Source organism: Phyllopteryx taeniolatus, chromosome 23 (assembly GCF_024500385.1).
Source record: "Phyllopteryx taeniolatus isolate TA_2022b chromosome 23, UOR_Ptae_1.2, whole genome shotgun sequence".
Taxonomy (NCBI): Eukaryota; Metazoa; Chordata; class Actinopteri; order Syngnathiformes; family Syngnathidae; genus Phyllopteryx; species Phyllopteryx taeniolatus.
In genome coordinates, this window is record NC_084524.1 from 7,032,325 (window position 1) to 7,051,360 (window position 19,036).

A 19,036-nucleotide genomic window follows, 5' to 3' on the forward strand; every position below is an offset into this window, starting at 1 on the left:
AATGTTCTCAGTCTGGGAAAAAAATTGTGAATAAGGCCATTTTGAAACAAACTGTGAGAACACACACTGGAGAAAAACCTTTTTCCTGCTCAGTTTGTGGCCAAAGATTTTCTGTGAAAGGAACCTTAAAAATTCACACAAGAACGCACACTGGTGAGAAACCATTTTCCTGCTCAGATTGTGGCCAAAGATTCTCTTACAAGGGACATTTGACAGGTCACGCAAGAACACATACTGGTGAGAAACCTTTTTCCTGCTCAGTTTGTAGTCAAAGATTCTCTCAAAAGGGACATTTGACAAGTCACACAAGAACCCACACTGGTGAGAAACCTTTTTCCTGCTCAATTTGCGGTCAAAGATTCACTCAGAAGGGCCACTTAAAAATACACATCATAACACACACTAATGAGAAACCTTTTGCCTGCTCAGATTGTGGTCAAAGATTCTCCCTAAAGATGAACTTAAAAAGACACACAAGAACCCACACTGGTGAGAAACCTTTTGCATGCTCAGTTTGTGGTCAAAGATTCTCTCGAAAAGGACATTTGACACGTCACACAAGAACACACACTGGAGAGAAGCCTTTTACATGCCCAGTGTGTGGTCAAAGATTCTCTGTAAAGGAAAGCTTAAAATCACACAAAAGAACCCACACTGGTGAGAAACCTTTTGCCTGCTCAGTTTGTGGTCAAGGCTTCTCCCAAAAGGTGAACTTAAATTGTCACACAAGAACCCACACTGGCGAGAAGCCTTTTGCCTGCTCTGTTTGTGGTCAAAGATTCTCCGTAAAGATTAACTTAAAAAGACACACAAGAGCCCATACTGGTGAGAAGCCTTTTGCCTGCTCTGTTTGTGGTCAAAGATTCTCCCTAAAGATGAACTTAAAAAGTCACATAAGAACCCACACTGGTGATAAGTCTTTTGCCTGCCTAGTTAGTGGTCAAAGATTCTCTCAAAAGGGACATTTGACAAAATAACACACACTGGAGAGAAACCCTTTTCCTGCTCAGTTTGTGTTAAAATGTTCTCTCATAAGCATCTGGCTAAGAACCATAAGTGTGTTGGTGAGAATAGCAGTGATCAATGAAAGTTTCGCCTCTTATCGGAAAGAGCCGGCAGCTGCAGCTGAAGGGGTTTGCAACCTAAGAAGGGGTTTGCTAAGACTGTGAAGGGTGTGTCTGTTGAGGCAAGCTGGAAGACAAGGATGCTGTAACATAGTTCATGTACGTGTTCTATATCTGTTACTGTCTGTGTATTGTCGATATTTTTCAGTTACAGGAACTATCTTTGCTATTTTAGTCGAGTCTGTAGTAATCGCAGCCAATTGGTGGGAAAGGAGAGGTTTCCCAAGGGGAAGTGATAATTGTCGACCTGTGTATTTCCCTATCCTGCCTCGAAGTTACCGTTAAGTCAAAGTGTTTAATAAAGTTTATATTCTCTACAGTTTGGCTCCGTGTTCTCAGTCTCTGACTCCGGACCAGAGCAGTCAAAGGTGGTGCCAGCGTGACAACTAACGTGCCCGGTGGGTTCTATTTAACCGAAGATAAGGTTTATTACAAGAGTTAAGAACGAGTCATAAATCGAGTCAATTCTTGAGAAAAAATAAATATTCACAAACACTGAATCATTATTTTTGCATTTGACCGATACCAGGCCGTGAGGCATTTGTTACTGGGCTGCAGAGAAAGAATGACCAATTTATATAATTTCTGTTGTGTTGCAATTTGCCTGTCAGTGTCAGTGTTTTTTTTTTTTAATATATACATTGACCGGATCTTCTCTGCCACAACAGCTCAATTGACACGTCGAGACTTCACAGAACGCTTCCATTTCCGGTCCCAGCGCGCTCGAACGCTTCAGTTTCCGGTCCGAGCGGGCTGGCTAACAGCAGCAGAGCTCAAAGAACGAAATCATTTCATAAATTAATTCAGTTCATTACATTTACTGAAAAGATGTGTTATTTTGAACAAAATGTTCGCGAACGAAACAACACTATAGTCCACTCTGATACAGATACAGGTTTCTGCTCGACACAGGCAGAACTACTTTTACGGAGTTCAAAGTCTAATCTCATCGAGGAGCTACGGAACTGCAAAAACATTGTGCTGTATATGTATATATTTTCAATTCAGGTGGAGAATGCAGCCAAACAGAGAAAGACATTGAAGTGGAATGAGCTGAAGCGGGTGAACCACATGAATTTTTCAGAATCAACTCTCAGCCAGGCGGCACGGTGGCCGACTGGTTAGAGCGTCAGCCTCACAGTTCTGAGGACCCGGGTTCAATCCCCGGCCCCGCCTGTGTGGAGTTTGCATGTTCTCCCCGTGTCTGCGTGGGTTTTCTCCGGGCACTCCGGTTTCCTCCCACATCCCAAAAAACATGCATTAATTGGAGACTCTAAATTGCCCGTAGGCATGACTGTGAGTGCGAATGGTTGTTTGTTACTATGTGCCCTGCAATTGGCTGGCAACCAGTTCAGGGTGTACCCCGCCTCCTGCCCGATGACAGCTGGGATAGGCTCCAGCACGCCCGCGACCCTAGTGAGGAGAAGCGGCTCAGAAAATGGATGGATGGAACTCTCAGCCATATTTGACATGTATTCATCCAGGTCCAGCTGACAATGATGCGCGTGCGGCTGCCGACCTGCAAGGTGGTTCCCTGCAGTCGGACATTTCATCTGACAAAGCATTGACATACACATTAAACACCTCCAGAATTTCTACTTTTCACAAACATATGCTTCCAACATTAGTGGATGAATATTTGTTTTGCAAAGAAGGTTCTGCTCTGCCTCAAACATCTATTGAAAATACAAAAAAATGTCATGTAATCTGTTGCTGTTCACACAAAAACTAAGCAGTATATATTTTTTTCATTTTCTTCCCCTTCTTTATAGTATGTGACCAATGCAGGTGGGGGGGTGGGGGCAAACCAGTGCAAATTGCAGGCGGTCCCAAGCCCGGATAAATGCGTCAGGAAGGGCATCCGGCTTAAAACGTTGCCAAACAAATATGAGTCAAAGACGAAGGAGGTGGAAAGCGGGTTCTTAGGGCAGAAAGAGAAAAGGAAAGCACAGAGCCACGAACTGAATGTGGAGACTTTGAATGTTGGGACTATGACAGAAAAAGCTCAGGAGTTGGTTGACATGATGATTCGGAGAATGGTGGATATAAGTCCTGGAGAGCAGGTGGAAAGGCAGTAAGGCTGGAAGTTTAGGAGCAGGGTTCAATATATTTTACTATGGCATAGATGGGAAGAGAAATGGAGTAGGGGTTATTTTAAAGCTAACTCACCTGAGGATGTCTTGGAGGTGAAAAGAGTATCACATCGAGTGATGAGCAGACGATGTAACCTGAAGGAGGTTACTTACTGTAAGGTAGTGGTAGGGGAGAGTGTGACTAGACAAGAGGATGGTGGTGTGTAAGATGACTCTGGTGGTGGAGAGGAAGATTAAGAAGACAAGGCAGAGCAAAGAATCATGTGAGAGAAGAACTGGTACTGCATGCGGAAGTCTGGTGTGGCAGAGATATACGTATGTATGTTAGTTTGTATGTACTTTAGTTTCAGGTGGAGGTGGGACTGCATCATGGATCACCCCTAAGCCCCTTCCTGTTTGCAGTGGTGATGGATAGGCTGACAGATGAGGTAAGACTGGAATCCCCGTGGACCATGATGTTCGCAGGTGACCTGCAGTGAAAGCAGTGAGCAGGTGGAGGAACAGTTAGAAAGGTGGAGGCATGCACTGGAAAGGAGAGGAATGAAGATTAGCCAAAGTAAGACAGAATATATGTGCATGAATGAGAGGGGTGGTGGGGGAAGAGTGAGGCTACAGGGAGAAGAGAGAGCAAGGGTGGAGGACTTCTCATACTTGGGGTCAACAGTCCAGAGCAATGGTCTCCCTTGGCAGTGATTAGATGTCCCTAAACATGAACACACAAGTAGTTCAAACAACAAATGTCACCATTGCAGTCTTCTGTTTTACAAGAAGATTATCACCAAATATGTCGTAAGGAAACAAATAGAAAAATCAAGATGTTTCAGTTGAGGACCATTTAAAAAGTGTCTGCCAGGAACCTAAAAATGGCAAAAAAAATAAAGCTGTACTACATTAAACTGTATGTTAAATATCCATCCATCCATTTTCTTTACCGCTTATCCTCACGCGGGTCACGAGTGTGTTGGAGCCTATCCCAGCTATCTTCGGGTACACCCTGAACTGGTCGCCAGCCAATCGGAGCGCTTGCAAAACGATGTATTAGTTTTTTTCATGAAACTGTTATTTGAATGTCTGATTGGTGAAATTCAAAACAAACATTTCTGCGAAGAATGCTGCACAGCCGAAGAGTAAACGAGACAATTGTCAACGCATAGTAGACTTCATGCAGAATGGCAGAGCTTTCTGTTGCTAACTAACCGAAATGGAACAATGATGAATTCAGATTTTGATGTGCCTGTTATTTGTTTTTATTTAAGCTTCAGCTCTGAAGAGTTCCAAATCCCATTCATTTTCTATGGTAGTGCTAAACCACGACCGATGCAACATTTTTCTGGGCCACTACTATGGAATCAGATTTGTGCCAAAAAGATTCACTCAAATTTTTTTAATAGAAAACATGAAACAAAGATTCACACAAAACTTTTTAAATCGCAAACGTGCCAATTATTGATTTTTTTTTTTTGCTTGCAATGAAGACTTTTGCGTTTGCCTCTCTTTTTTTTCCCGCTTATGTCTCAGTTTTTTTCCGTTTACAGTTTAAGTTTGAAGTTTCTGATTTTTTCTCTGACTTTTGGCACAAACGTCTCAGGTGGGTGGGTTTTATGAGGAATGCGTCCTCATTGGCTAATTAATTTTGATGCTTCTTTATTTACTTCTCAATGCTTCTTTACAGTCTAGTTCAATCGAACATTCAATTACGGGATATGGACATCACATTGCGTCGCAATGAGTATGATATGATTGAGGGGAAATAATTAAAAAGCAAAAAACATCTATGAACACCAACTGCAGAAGTTCTACTTTTTCAAGTGGCAGATATATGGAAGCACAAGAAGCAGCAAACTGATTTAGGGGATGCATATCCAATGTGAACTTTTGTTGATTGTTTTTAATTGGAAGTTAAGTCATTTTCTTGACAAAGATTCCTTCGTGCTATTTTGTTTCAAAGAGTAATGTTCAGCGTTGATACACACAGGAGTCATGTCCAGATTGGTTTGGAGGCCTATAAGGCGATGCAAGGGGGGTATTGGCACTTAAGTATTAAACGACTCCCCCTACTGTGTCTGCTCCAGCTCTGTGGACACGCCTGCCCTCCATATGATGTATTGTTAGATATCCATTTGACAATTTGTTGTATTATGTTTGATTTAGTTGCAAAATACTGGCAGATGTTTTTGTTTTTCCAGGAGTGTTCGGGGTCCCGCTTGTATAAACCTGGACTCCGAGACTTGTTCATGGACTGTGATTATGGACAGCGGGCCCTGGGCGGAATGGTTCTGAATTTCTTCATCAATGTCACGAACTGTGGACCATATGGAGGGAGACCACCATTATGGTTTTTTTCTATTTTCATTTGTGTGTATTTTGATATGTTTGCTTCCACAGTTTTGTTCATTTATTTCGATGATTGTATTATTCTGTTGTGTATGTTTTGTCATCCGGGTCAGGGTCCCCTGCGGCGGTTTGCTGGAGGCTTGATATGGCTCTCTCTCTATGCCTCGTCTCTCTTAAGAGAGATTTTTCGATGGAGAGCCGGGAAACCTTGGCGCTTCCACGAGGCTGCACGTGCAAATGCCTAAATTTAGGATTGGCTAGCGTCATTGTCGTTATTGTTCGTGGGGAGGAGATTTTGTTTATTTGGCTGTTTGGTACTCACGTGTGGCTTCAGGGGCCGACGAGGGGACGCAGGGAGTAATTCGGCCTTATTAGGATAATTGTTTTTCCTAGTTAATGGTTAACCTTAATTAGAAGTGTTGGAGCATGATAGACTTTCTTGACCAAGTAGATTCTTCCAATTTGTAGATAATAGGTTACCTTTTTGGGCTAATGCTGGTTTGTTGTTTCTTGCCAGGTGTCAGTTGCTGCTTCTATGTCTTGTAATGAGTTCGGGGATCTCATTAAAGGGGGATCCATCCATCCATTTTCTGAGCCGCTTCTCCTCACTAGGGTCGCGGGCGTGCTGGAGCCTATCCCAGCTGTCATCGGGCAGGAGGCGGGGTACACCCTGAACTGGTTGCCAGCCAATCGCAGGGCACATAGAAACTAACAACCATTCGCACTCACAGTCATGCCTACGGGCAATTTAGAGTCTCCAATTAATGCATGTTTTTGGGATGTGGGAGGAAACCGGAGTGCCCGGAGAAAACCCACGCAGGCACGGGGAGAACATGCAAACTCCACACAGGTGGGGACGGGGATTGAACCCCGCACCTCAGAACTGTGAGGCTGACGCTCTAACCAGTCGGCCACCGTGCCGCCTTAAAGGGGGATATGTAGTATATTTAAATAGCACCGAAGTCCGAATTCCTTTGAGAGGACCAAGTGTTTTGAGAACAGTATTCAAGCCAACCATCTTTGTATTTCTACATCAAAGGAATTCCTTTCGCCATTTGTATGTTTATTAGGGTTTCCCTTCTCTTCTCGGACCATAACCTGTCTTTGGTTTACAGCAGAGGTTCGAGTCAACAAAGAGGACTGATTTGCATCTTACGAGATAAGGGTACCATTTGGGCACCAGGCCAGTCTGTTAAGACGGCAGCAGGCGGGTGTGGGTGTTTCACGGACACAGAGTGTCGCCTTGTGGCCAGCAGAACACTCCAAAAATGGTCATGGGGAGCGACCACCTTCTGGGTAAACCCTAGGGGCGGGGCTAATTCCATTCCCAGATCATTCAACCTTTATAAACTGGCATTCAGGAGTTTCGGGGGCTTTTTCGTTGTCCTGGCTAAGGCTTGTTAAATAAATCTAATTAGCCCAAAAGCCAAGTGTCTCGAAGTCTTCTTCATTCCTGCCCAACGGAAGCCGGTCTTCTTTTTTTTAGCACATTTGGTAATGGACTAATTAAAAGTAATCAAGTTACATTACTTTAATATTATGGTACTTGGAACACATTACTAACTACATTTTATAACAGGCCTGAGATTTAAATGTTCAAATTAAGGAGATTAAACAAAATGATTTTCATTCAATAAGCAGTAAATTCGGTACTTTTGGAGAATCATCCAACACGTATGAGTGAGGCGGTACTCATGGTATGACAAAAATGTTCAGGGGGTACGCAAGACAAAAAATGGTTGGGAACCACTGGGTTAAACAGTGCGTTACTTAAAATGGCAAAGCACCAAAATCAACAAGAGGAAACGGTAGAAAATGTAATTATGCATTGTCAGAGACCAGACGACTTCAACTGGACACGAAGACTGAACGAATGAAGTCTTAGTCCAGTAAAGTAGTCATTGACATACTGTGACGAGGATTCAGCACGTTTGGTACAAATTCAGGACTTTTTTTTATAGCAACACGTGGAAGTTGTTACGTGGTTACGGTTGAGACGAGTTTCGTCCATAGATATGAACACTAGATACGCGATAGCGCTGTAGTCGCCTGGCTAACCAACGTGCCTACCGGCGGCCATGTTGGGAAGGTCGTTGTTGCCATAGAACCCAATGCATGATACTGAAATTAAGTCCTAATTTGCTCATTTCTTAATCGATATTCACGAGGGTGACTTTTTTTGTCAACACCAAACCGTATGCTATCAATACACAACATTTGAAAAAAGGAAAAAAAAAAATTTTTACACGTGAAAGGGACTCCCAATTCCCTTGTCATAATTGTGCGGGGTTTTGGTTTTACGCAACCATATGCATCAAAATGACACAATGTACCGGCATCCTTGGTCTTTTAGTTTTTTGACGACTTTGACCTTCCGAGTTTTGCGCCACCGTTGGTACAGATCTCCAAATGGCGTGTCGTAACTACCTATATCTCTATATCTGTGAGTGTCGTCATGCAAACGCAAACAATCGCCTCCCAACCAATTAGCCGAGTTTCGTCTTTATTCCACCTGCAGGTTCTTTATCTCGTTTTTATCCAGTATATTGTAACATAAACTGAGTTTGAAATGATCACAACAAACTATCAAATCCAGCCTCCTGCGCTTCCCTCGTTGCCAGCAACTTCCGCTATAGATCTACTTTCATGCACTTTTGCTTGAGGAACCGAATTTCCCCCACGAATTAGTTGTGAACCGATTGAAACCTCGATGCAGTTCGTTCACCACGACTTTCAAGAACTAAAACGTCATTTAAATCTTCGTGTCCGGTGAAAGAAATGATTGGCTGCACACTTACGCAACACTGCATACACTTTTGTTTGATACGCATCATTACATATACACACCCAGAGCTCATAAACATATAGCTGCATTCCACTTAGTCTCACCGACACAACAAACGCACAAAATATCAACATAAGGTGCGCTTGGAAATTTACTCCGGGAACTCGGAGCTCTTGTCGGAGTGTGCCGTTCGATACGAGCAGAACGGACACATCCAATATGGCGGATGTACTGACGTATCCCCTGCCAATAGCCAACACGTTAATTTGTAAAGTGAGAGAAAATGAAGCACTCTTTCTCTGCGAGTAACGCAATCGTCTGACTGAGTTTTCGAACGCACACGAACATAGAGGCAAGCTCGGATTGGTCCGCGACAGCGTGACGTCAGGACAGGAACCAGCTTTGGCGACAAAACGAGCGGAAGTCAGCTCTTTCGTCCGGCCGTCACGTGCGGGAAAGCCCAACGCTGAACCTTCACCAACCTTATTGTTTGACTCTAGTTTAGAATACATTGTTCAACTTTTCATCCGGCCTAATCATTGAAGAGTCACCTCGACCAGAAGAACGCGAAACCAGGGCCGCAACTTTTCTTTAACACCGGATAAACTCGTCTTCGTGGTGCACGTTGACGCTTCTCGGCCTAGTTAGCTTAGCTTCGCTCGCTAGCCGCTAACAAACAGCCGCGTTTGTCGCAAATTAGAGATCGCCTGTGAAAGTGTTGTGATTGGCGTGTGAAAAAAATGTGTGCAAGAACGACAGCAAAGTACGAGAAGGAACTTTCTGGAATGAAAGAGGAGGATGAGCCACAACGTCAACTTGTGGACGCTGTTCGCATGCAGCCTCGTGTTGTGTTACACAGAGCAGGTTTAAACTCTTGTTACTCTCCCTTGTTTAGTTTCTAAGTGCTTTCAATTGTTAAACATACTCCTGTGTTTGCATTGGAATAAAATCTTAATAACTCATATCGTGAGGGCTCAAATGAAACCACATGAAGCGTTGACCATTTCCATCCAGTTCTTGGAAAGGGTTCATTTATTGAGGTTTCACGAGCATACAAAATTTAAGTGGTGTGAGAAGTGTTTGTCCCTTTGCTGATTTCTTTTTATTAAATTTTTTTTGTATGCTAGTCACAGTGAAATGTTAACCATTATCTCAAACATTTAATTATTATTCAAAGACTGAACAACTAAACATAAATGCAGTTTTTAAATGAAGGTTTCTATTATAAGGGGAGAAAAAAAATCCAAAACTACATGGCCCTGAGTGAAAAAGTGATTGCCCGCTAAACCTAATAACTGGTTGGGCCACCCTTAGCAGCAGCAACAGGAATCAATTTAGTTTTTCTTCAGCCATTCAGTGGTGGACTTGCTGGTGTGTTTTAGATCATTGTCCAGCTGCAGCACCCAAGTTTGTTTCAGCTTGCGCTCACAAACATCAGGATTGTTTTTGGTAGACATCACAATTGAAGGTTCACACAAAGTCTTCCAGGTCTTGAAGCATCAAAACAGCCCCAGATTATCACACGACCAGCACCATATTTTACTGTTTGTATGTATGTATGGAGAGAGATTCGTCTCAAAATTATTGTGCACGTGTTTTTCAAATCCACAAAGATATCCGCGATTCACGTGTTTTTCAGATCCACAAATATATCTGCGATTTATTTATTTATTTTTAAATTTGTGTGCATTTATCATGACATTTATAAATATTCAGTAGTGGTGGCGACATGAAGCATTGTAACACTTCAGCCATTGGTTCGAGTCATGGTTCATTTCTTGATGCTTCATTGCACATTAAACCACCAGCTGGTCATGTCTGTAATCATAGGCAGCTGCATCTTTACCACATACAGTATGTGCTGCGTTTCATTTTTGCATCTTTTTTGCTCTTGTGAATGACTATGTATTACAAAACAACGTTTGACCAAATCTCGTGGCAGACTCTTCCCGAATCGGTCACGTGGTACAGCCGGGCAGGGAGACATCAGACGTCATCACTTCTGGCTCCTCCCCTAAATCAAGCAAGCCTCAATAGGCGCTTTACGGACACGCCCCCTCCATTACTCGAAGCACACACCGTAACATCACAAATATTCGGTATTGCTTATGAATTGTTGGAGGTGCGTTTGTGGATCACTGGGCACGGCCATTTATTTTTCAGACAAATGTAACGTTTTGCCAAATTGAGATTATACACACATGGGACGGCCCCCCCCTCCACCCGCTAGGGGCCAGTGTTGCTGTCTCCCTTGAGAGCATAGACTATATATAAATATATCTAGATGTTTGAGAGGTAGATACTGTTATTATTTAAACTGTAATAATCAGCTGGTTTTTGTATCTTGCTGACAGATGAGGAAGGCGATTTCTTGATATTTTACTTACTCGTGACGGGGCTGCTGGTTGTCCACCTTGTACAGCCATGGTCTATTTATCGGGGATTTCAACAGGGTCGGACCAAAGACTGTTGGATTCCATAAGAATGACTTGCAGTCAAGTCACCTAGGGAGACAGCAACACTGCCACTGAACGGATGGAGGGAGGGACTTCCCTGAGATGAATGTTCTCAAGTTGAAAACTGTGTTACCTTTGTCTCAAAAATAGGCACACGGCAGCCGGCCTGGAGTTTGCCAAAAGGCATTTTAAGGATTCTCAGACCTGCAGAAACAAAATTCTCTGTTCTGATTAAACCAAAATATAACTTTTTGGGCCTGTATTGCAAGTGTCGTATCTGGGAAGAAGAGGCAGTTCTCATCACCTGGCTAACACCATCCCTACTGTGAAGCATGGTGGCAGCAGCATCATGCTGTGGGGCTATTTTTCTGATGCCGGAATTAAGAGGCTCAGATTATATCAAATTTATTATCTGTCTTTCTTATTTAAATATCACTTTAAACCAGAATACACAACATTAAAGTCACATGAGAACATATTTACCAAACAGTGTATTTGTCTTCTCGCGTCTTGCAGATGTCGCTGAAGAGCTTCGTCCTGAACGGCAGGAACCAGAGCCCCCTCACATTAAAGAGGAAGTGGAGGACGAAGAGGTCCACCACATCAAACAGGAAGAGGAGGTTGTCACCAAGTTTCCATTGACTTGTGTCCCTTTGAAGAGTGAAGATGGTCTAAGTGAGGAGAGCAGAGGGGTGGAGCTTCCAAGCAGTAGCTCAAGTCAACACATGACAACAGAAGGTGATGGCGACCACTGTGGAGGACCACAAGCAGACAGCCTCTTAACGCCACTATCAGATTGTGACGACGTGACGTCACACTCTCCTCACACTGATGATGAACAGTCGGAAGGTGGTATGACATGTCACACTGGGAAAAAACAATGGAAATGTTCCCAGTGTATGAAACCATTTGCAAATCAGAGCAATTTGAAACAACACTTGATATCAAATTTATTTCGAGTATATCAAACTCATGTCTTTCTTATTAACCTTAAATATCACTTTAAACCAGAATACACATTAAAGTCACATGCTAACATATTTACCAAACAGTGTATTTGTCTTCTCGCGTCTTGCAGACATCACTGAAGAACTTCGTCCTGAACAGCAGGAGCCAAAGCCCCCTCACATTAAAGAGGAAGTGGAGGACGAAGAGGTCCACCACATCAAACAGGAAGAGGAGGAGGAGGTTGTCACCAAGTTTCCATTGACTTGTGTCCCTTTGAAGAGCGAAGATGAAGGTCAAAGTGAGGAGAGCAGAGGGGTGGAGCTTCCAAGCAGCAGCTCAAGTCAACACATGACAACAGAAGATGATGGCGACCACTGTGGAGGACCACAAGCAGCCAGCCTCCTAACGCCACTATCAGAATGTGACGACGTGACGTCACACTCTCCTCACACTGATGATGATGATGAACAGTCGGAAGGTGGTATGACATGTCACACTGAGGAAAAACAATGGAAATGTTCCCAGTGTATGAAACCATTTGCTAATCAGAGCAATTTGAAACAACACACAAGAACGCACACTGGTGAGAAACCTTTTCCTTGCACAGTATGTGGTCAAAGATTCACTCAGAAAGAACACTTAAAAATCCACACAAGAACACACACTGGTGAGAAGCCTTTTTCCTGCACAGTTTGTGGTAAAAAATTCTCTGACAAGGGAAGTTTAATAAAACACACAAGAACACACACTGGTGAGAAACCATTTTCCTGCTCAGTTTGTGGTCTAAGATTCGCTGTGAAGGGAAGCTTTAAAAGGCACACAAGAACACACACTAATGAGAAACCCTTTTCCTGCTCAATTTGTGGTCAAAGATTCTCTGTGACAGGAAGCTTACAAAGACACACAAGAACGCACACCGGTGAGAAACCTTTTAGCTGCTCAGTTTGTGGTCGAAGATTCTCTGAAAAGGGAAACTTAAAAAGACACACAAGAAAACACAGTGGTGAGAAACCTTTTTCCTGCTCAGTTTGTGGTCAAAGATTCTCATACAAGTATCAGGCTAAGACACACAAGTGTGCTGGTGAGAATAGCAGTGATCAAGAAGCTTTTAATGAAAATGTAAATGTTTCATCTAAAAAGTAATTACTGTGTTACTAACTTAGAAAAATCTACATTCTTGTATTCTGTGTACCAGCTTTTATTGTATCTATCCTCTTCTTGTGCATATATATTTTTTAACGCCCTGCGCGTGTTAATAATTAACAATTATGGGCAAGATCACTCACCGCACCCAAACACTCACATTGACATTCCCTGATTCTCACTCGGAACGTATTAGTTTTCATGTTTTTGACGCCATGAATCATGACGTTATCTTAGGGAACCCATGGTTGAAATTACATAACCCCCACATTGACTGGTCCTCTGGGCAGGTTATGTCATGGGGCAGCAATTGCGCCCGGAACTGTTTCAAGCCGCCACGTGATGTTCAGGGTCATGTTTCTAAGGACACTCCACAGACCCCATCTGGGGATCCTGATTTATCTCAAGTGCCCACCTGTTATCAGGATATTAAAGATGTTTTTTCCAAGTCCAAGGCCAAATCCCTTCCACCCCACAGACCTTATGACTGTGCTGTTGACTTGCTGTCTGGAACCACACCCCCACGAGGGAGGTTGTTCTCTCTTTCAGGGCCGGAACACAAAGCCATGAAGGAGTACGTAGAAGAATCACTGGCAGCCGGGCTCATTCGCCCATCTTCATCCCCTGCGGGAGCAGGATTTTTCTTCGTGGACAAGAAAGACAAGACCCTGTATCGATTACCGGGGTCTCAACGAGATCACGGTAAAAAACAGGTACCTACTTCCTCTCATCTCCACCGCCTTTGAGTTCCTGGAGGGAGCCCAGATTTTCACCAAACTGGACTTAAGAAATGCATATCATCTAGTCAGGATAAGGGAGGGGGATGAAAGGAAAACAGCATTCAACACACCAACGGGACATTATGAATATTTGGTAATGCCTTTTGGGCTTACTAACGCTCCAGCTGTTTTCCAGAACCTTGTCAATGATGTCCTGCGTGACATGTTGAATGTTTATGTTTTTGTTTATCTAGATGACATTTTGATATTCTCCCCGGATGAGGAGACTCAAATTATTCATGTCCGCTCTGTTTTGCAGCAGTTACTGCAGAATCAACTCTATGTCAAGGCTGAGAAATGTGAGTTCCACAAGGCGTCCGTTTCTTTTCTGGGTTTCGTCCTGGCTCAAGGTGAAGTCAAGATGGACCCTTGCAAAGTCGATGCAGTTATTAATTGGCCTACTCCCACGTCACGCAAAGATGTACAAAGGTTCTTAGGGTTCGCAAACTTCTACAGAAAATTCATTAGAAATTTCAGTTCAATAGCCTCTCCTTTGCATGATCTTACCTCGCCACACCAACCTTTTGTATGGAACCCGCTTTGTCAGGCAGCTTTTCAAAAACTTAAGTCGACCTTTACCTCCGCTCCCATCCTTACTTTGCCAGATCTCAAACAGCAGTTTGTGGTGGAAGTCGATGCGTCTGATGCCGGAATAGGAGCAGTGCTCTCCCAGAAATCTCTCAAGGATGATAAGTTACATCCTTGTGCTTTCCTCTCCAAAAAATTGACCCCAGCTGAGAGAAATTATGACATTGGTGACCGTGAACTGTCGGCAGTCAAGGTGGCTTTGATGGAGTGGAGGCACTGGCTAGAGGGGGCACAGACTCAGACACAGATCACAAGAACCTTGAATATATCAAGACTGCTAAAAGATTAAATGCGAGGCAGGCAAGATGGGCTCTGTTCTTCACTAGATTTAATTTTACGTTATCCTACCGACCGGGTTCTAAAAATGGTAAGCCAGATGCTTTGTCACGCATTTTCTCCGAAGAGAATTCTTTGTCCGACCCTAAGACTATCTTGCCTAAATCATGTTTCCTTTCCGCGTTTGTGTGGGACATTGAAAATGCGGTCAAAGGGGCTCTGAAAGACACTCCTAGCCCTGAAGATTGCCCTGAGAACAGGCTTTATGTGGTTCCGACCTTAAGGGGAAGAGTCATCCACTGGGCTCACACGAACCGAACTGTATGTCACCCAGGCATTGCCAAGACGCAATCAGTGGTCGAACAGCGCTTTTGGTGGCCTAATGTTAGGAGGGATGTTATCGATTACGTCAATGCTTGCCAGGTATGTGCTGCTAACAAGCCCTCTCATCAACGTCCTTCTGGGGAGTTGCGACCCCTGCCAATACCACAACGTCCTTGGTCAGACATTTCCGTAGACTTTGTGACAGGATTACCGGCCTCTAAAGGCAATACCACCATTCTTACAGTTGTTGACAGGTTCTCTAAGATGGCACACTTCATTGCACTTCCAAAACTCCCCTCAGCTAAGGACACTGCTGAGCTAATGATTAATCAGGTTTTTAAGTTCCATGGTTTCCCAAAGAATGTGGTGTCTGATAGGGGTCCCTAATTCATTTCGCAATTTTGGAAGGAGTTCTGCAATCTCATAGGTGCTACCGTCAGTCTGTCATCTGGGTTTCATCCTGAAACCAACGGTCAAACCGAGAGGCTGAACCAGGACCTGGAGACGGGGCTCCGATGTCTCGCTTCACAGGAGCCGCGATCCTGGTCTCAGAAACTGGTTTGGGTCGAATTCTCCCACAATTCCCTCCCCTCTGCATCCACTGGTCTATCGCCTTTTCACGTTGTGCATGGTTACCAACCATCTCTGTTTCCTGCCATAGCCCCAGAATCCACAGTTCCAGCGGCATTAACCTTGGTGAGATGCTGCAGGAGGACCTGGGAGCAAGCCTGCCAGATGCTGCTGCGCCAGGGAAGGTCCTACAAGGTCGCTGCTGACCGTCGGAGGACACCGGCCCCGAACTACAAAGTGGGTCAGCGAGTTTGGCTCTCGACCAAGCATATTCCACTCCGGGTGGAGTCCAAGAAGCTCGCTCCCAGGTTCGTAGGGCCCTTCCCCATCACAAAAATCATCAACCCTGTCACCGTGAAGCTGAGGCTCCCAAGGTCGATGCGGGTCCACCCTGCTTTTCACGTCAGCCTACTCAAGCCACCCCGGGAGTCTCCTCTGGTCCCGCCTTCCAGGCCCCCTCCTCTCCCCCGGTTTGTGGATGGGGGCCCTGTCTTCTCTGTGAAGCGGCTGTTGTCGTCTCGTCGGAGGGGGAGGGGGTTTCAATATCTGGTGGACTGGGAGGGCTATGGGCCTGAGGAACGTTCATGGGTACCGTCTGCGTTTATCATGGATAATTCGCTCATTCGGGACTTCCACGTTGCGCATCCAGGGGCCCCAGGGCCGTCTGGGGTCGGCCGTTAAGGGGGGGGGGTACTGTCGTGTGTGTGTGTTCCGGGTTTTGTCGCCCCCTCCCTTTTTCACACACACCTGCTCCTGTGAGCATCTTCACCACCTGTGCCTCGTTCACCCTAATTACTTATTGTATTTAACCTCGTGTCTCATTCCCTCTCGTTGCCAGTTCGTTGTCGCGTTCCAGCATTCCTTGTTTCCACGTCATAGACGTTAGGAGGGATGCAAGGCTTGACCCTGTTCCGATTATCGACCTTGCCTCTTTGCCTCATGTTTTTTGGATACTGTTGCCTCTCTTGGATTGCCTGCCTGTGTACCGACCTATGCCCGTCTATTAAACCTCTCTTTTTGGAAACTGTCCATCTGTTTTGGAGTCGTGCATTTTTGGGTCCTATCCGCTGTTCCGTTCATGACAAGAAAGCATGCTGTGTGAAGTTATGAGTCAAAATAAAAAAAAGTGTACAGCAGGCGCTGGGAAGCATTTTTAAGCAATAAAAACAGCAAATGTGTGTAAAACTCCAACCAAAGCTTTGGGATTGAAACCACTCCCTGTAACTAGTATAAAGTGGAGAGTTCTACTCTAAACTGCAAGATAATTTACTTGGAAAGCATCCTGTGTGAAGTTATGAGTCAAAATAAAAAAAAGTGTACAGCAGGCGCTGGGAACCATTTTTAAGCAATACAAACAGCAAATGTGTGTAAAACTCCAACCAAAGCTTTGGGATTGAAACCACTGGCTGTAACTAGTATAAAGGGGAGAGTTCTACTCTAAAATGAAAGAGAATTTACTTAGAAAGCATGCTGTGTGAAGTTATGAGTCAAAATCAAAAAAAGTGTACAGCAGGCGCTGGGAAGCATTTTTAGGCAATAAAAACAGCAAATGTGTGTAAAACGCCAAGCAAAGCTTTGGGATTGAAACCACTACCTGTAACTCGTATAAAGGGGAGAGTTCTACTCTAAACTGCAAGAGAATTTACTTGGAAAGCATCCTGTGTGAAGTATTGAGTCAAAAAAAAAAAAGTGTACAGAAGGCGCTGGGAAGCATTTTAGGCATATAAAAACAGCAAATGTGTGTAAAAGTCCAACCAAAGCTTTGGGATTGAAACCACTGCCTGTAACTAGTACAAAGGGGAGAGTTCTTCTCTAAAATGAAATAGAATTTACTTGGAAAGCATCCTGTGTGAAGTTATGAGTAAAAATAAAGCACCAGGGTCTTTACAGGGCCATTCGAGCGGATGGCCACGGTGCCAAACCCAATGGTAATGCAGGGGCCAGGCAATAGGGTTGGGTGGCGGCCGCTGGACGAGCGGCGCCGGAGCGGGGACGAGTGGCGGCCGCTGGACGAGCGCCGCCGGAGCAAAACACAACCCAAACCAAAACACAGACCATGACATAAATGTCCCTTTGCTTTTATCTGTAATGCTCCTTTTTCCTTTTCCCTTTAATCTTTGCTGTTGTCACAACAGCCAATCACTAGGCACGAGCAACTCAACATCAAAGGACATCCATAATCTCAACGCTAACGCATAATAAAAGTAAAATAATAATATAATAAATAAGCACTACACATCTTGTTGTATTTATCTATGTTCTTTTATATTTAGTTTCCATCGTATTAGTTTCCCTCGCTGGCCCCGTTGGTGGCGCACCAATGACGTAAAGGAAATGACGACACAGAAATCAGGCATTGTGTAAGTAATGGGTGCCGCGCGGTTGGGAAACGCTGACAAAAAAATATTATTTTGCGTAACTGTAGCATACAAAAGTCATACAATATTTACTTTGGAACGCAAATAACAAGACTATCAAGCAAAACTTCTTGAATTGCAAGCAAAAATAAGACATTGGGAGATAATCTAACTCAAGCAAAATAAAATTACAAAAAATATTACCTGCGATGAAAATATGTTTTGCTTTCGATGACGATATTCGCGTATGCGCTCCTCAGCTTTTTGGCAAAAAAATAAAATAAAAAAAAGCCTCATGAAGGTTTGAGGCTTTATTTCAATTTGTGCCGGAACAGATTCGGAGTCACTGAGAATAACATTAGTGACATCTGGTGGACGAAAGAAGTCACAGCAATCCTACGTCACTAAAACTGTGTGAAACGAGACTCTTTCAGCAATAAAAGATAAAATACGATGTGGGTCGATATAGTATTCACACAAGTCTGATCGTGTTAATTAAATTAAATTTAACTTAATATAATTTAGACGACACGGTGGTGGACTAGTTAGAGCGTCTGCCTCACGGTTCTTCCTTGTGAGGTAATTGAAACTCTAAACTTTATAGTGTTGTGCTGTTTTTAGTTGCTCCATGATTGAGTCCAAGCTTTTAAATCTGAAGGACGCTCAATGAACACCGCAAAGCAGTCAGTTACAATAAATTATGCTGACATGTTTCTTAAAAAATGCCCGAAAACACAATGGGAAGCTGCATCTTAAGCCTTCACTTTACGGCCACAGTATTAGAGGATGAAGCCTGCTTGCCGTGACTTGTGCCCAACGGCGAAAGATTCTTGAGACTGTTGACTGATGAATCCCAAAGAGGTACAGATTGAGACGCAGCTTTATCAGTGTCAGACAAATCTCCTGAGCAGACTTGAGGGAATGTTCTTCAGTGGCAGGAAAAAAAAAATGACACAAATCCAAACAAGAAGATGTAAATTGGGCAGTCCTGTGAAAAATGTTCTTTTCTTGTCATCAAATTGTGAAGGGTCAAGGGTACGCTGTTTCAACTCACTTTCTAAACTGTGAACTTTATCCCTCAGTGACTGACATTCAGTGTTTGATGATTTAATCTGTTCATGTAACGACACAATGTGTGTCTCATTTTGTATTTGTGGCAATGGGAGCCAATCAAAATCAGTGATGACCTCAAAAGTGATCTGGTAGACATTTTGAACCAAAATGATTCCTGTTTTTGTCAATCGGATTTGAAAGCTGGG

General features: G+C 43.8%; 2 protein-coding genes across 6 annotated transcripts in view; both read left to right on the forward strand.

The window, feature by feature from the left end:
• LOC133472558 (gastrula zinc finger protein XlCGF57.1-like) overlaps nucleotides 1-6,965 on the forward strand; it is a 13,583-nt gene extending 6,618 nt beyond the window's left edge. For 2 of the 4 annotated variants that reach the window (XM_061763570.1, XM_061763569.1), the window contains exon 2: nucleotides 1-1,443. This exon is cut by the window's left edge and continues 387 nt beyond it. In XM_061763570.1, coding sequence (XP_061619554.1) covers nucleotides 1-977 — 977 coding nt within the window. In that variant the 3' untranslated portion in view covers nucleotides 978-1,443. The other 2 variants (XM_061763571.1, XM_061763573.1) reach the window with 2 other exon arrangements.
• A 1,784-nt stretch (nucleotides 6,966-8,749) lies between these two features.
• Nucleotides 8,750-16,449, forward strand: LOC133472560 (zinc finger protein 892-like). 2 transcript variants are annotated; one of them, XM_061763577.1, is made up of 3 exons: nucleotides 8,750-9,200; nucleotides 11,309-11,641; nucleotides 11,871-16,449. In XM_061763577.1, exons 1-3 carry the CDS (start codon nucleotides 9,077-9,079, stop codon nucleotides 12,881-12,883), a joined length of 1,470 nt encoding a protein of 489 aa, XP_061619561.1. In that variant the 5' UTR covers nucleotides 8,750-9,076; the 3' UTR covers nucleotides 12,884-16,449. The 2 variants fall into 2 exon arrangements, with proteins under 2 accessions (XP_061619561.1, XP_061619562.1); XM_061763578.1 differs by having other exon boundaries at nucleotides 11,309-11,530.
• Nucleotides 16,450-19,036: the final 2,587 nt, after the last annotated feature.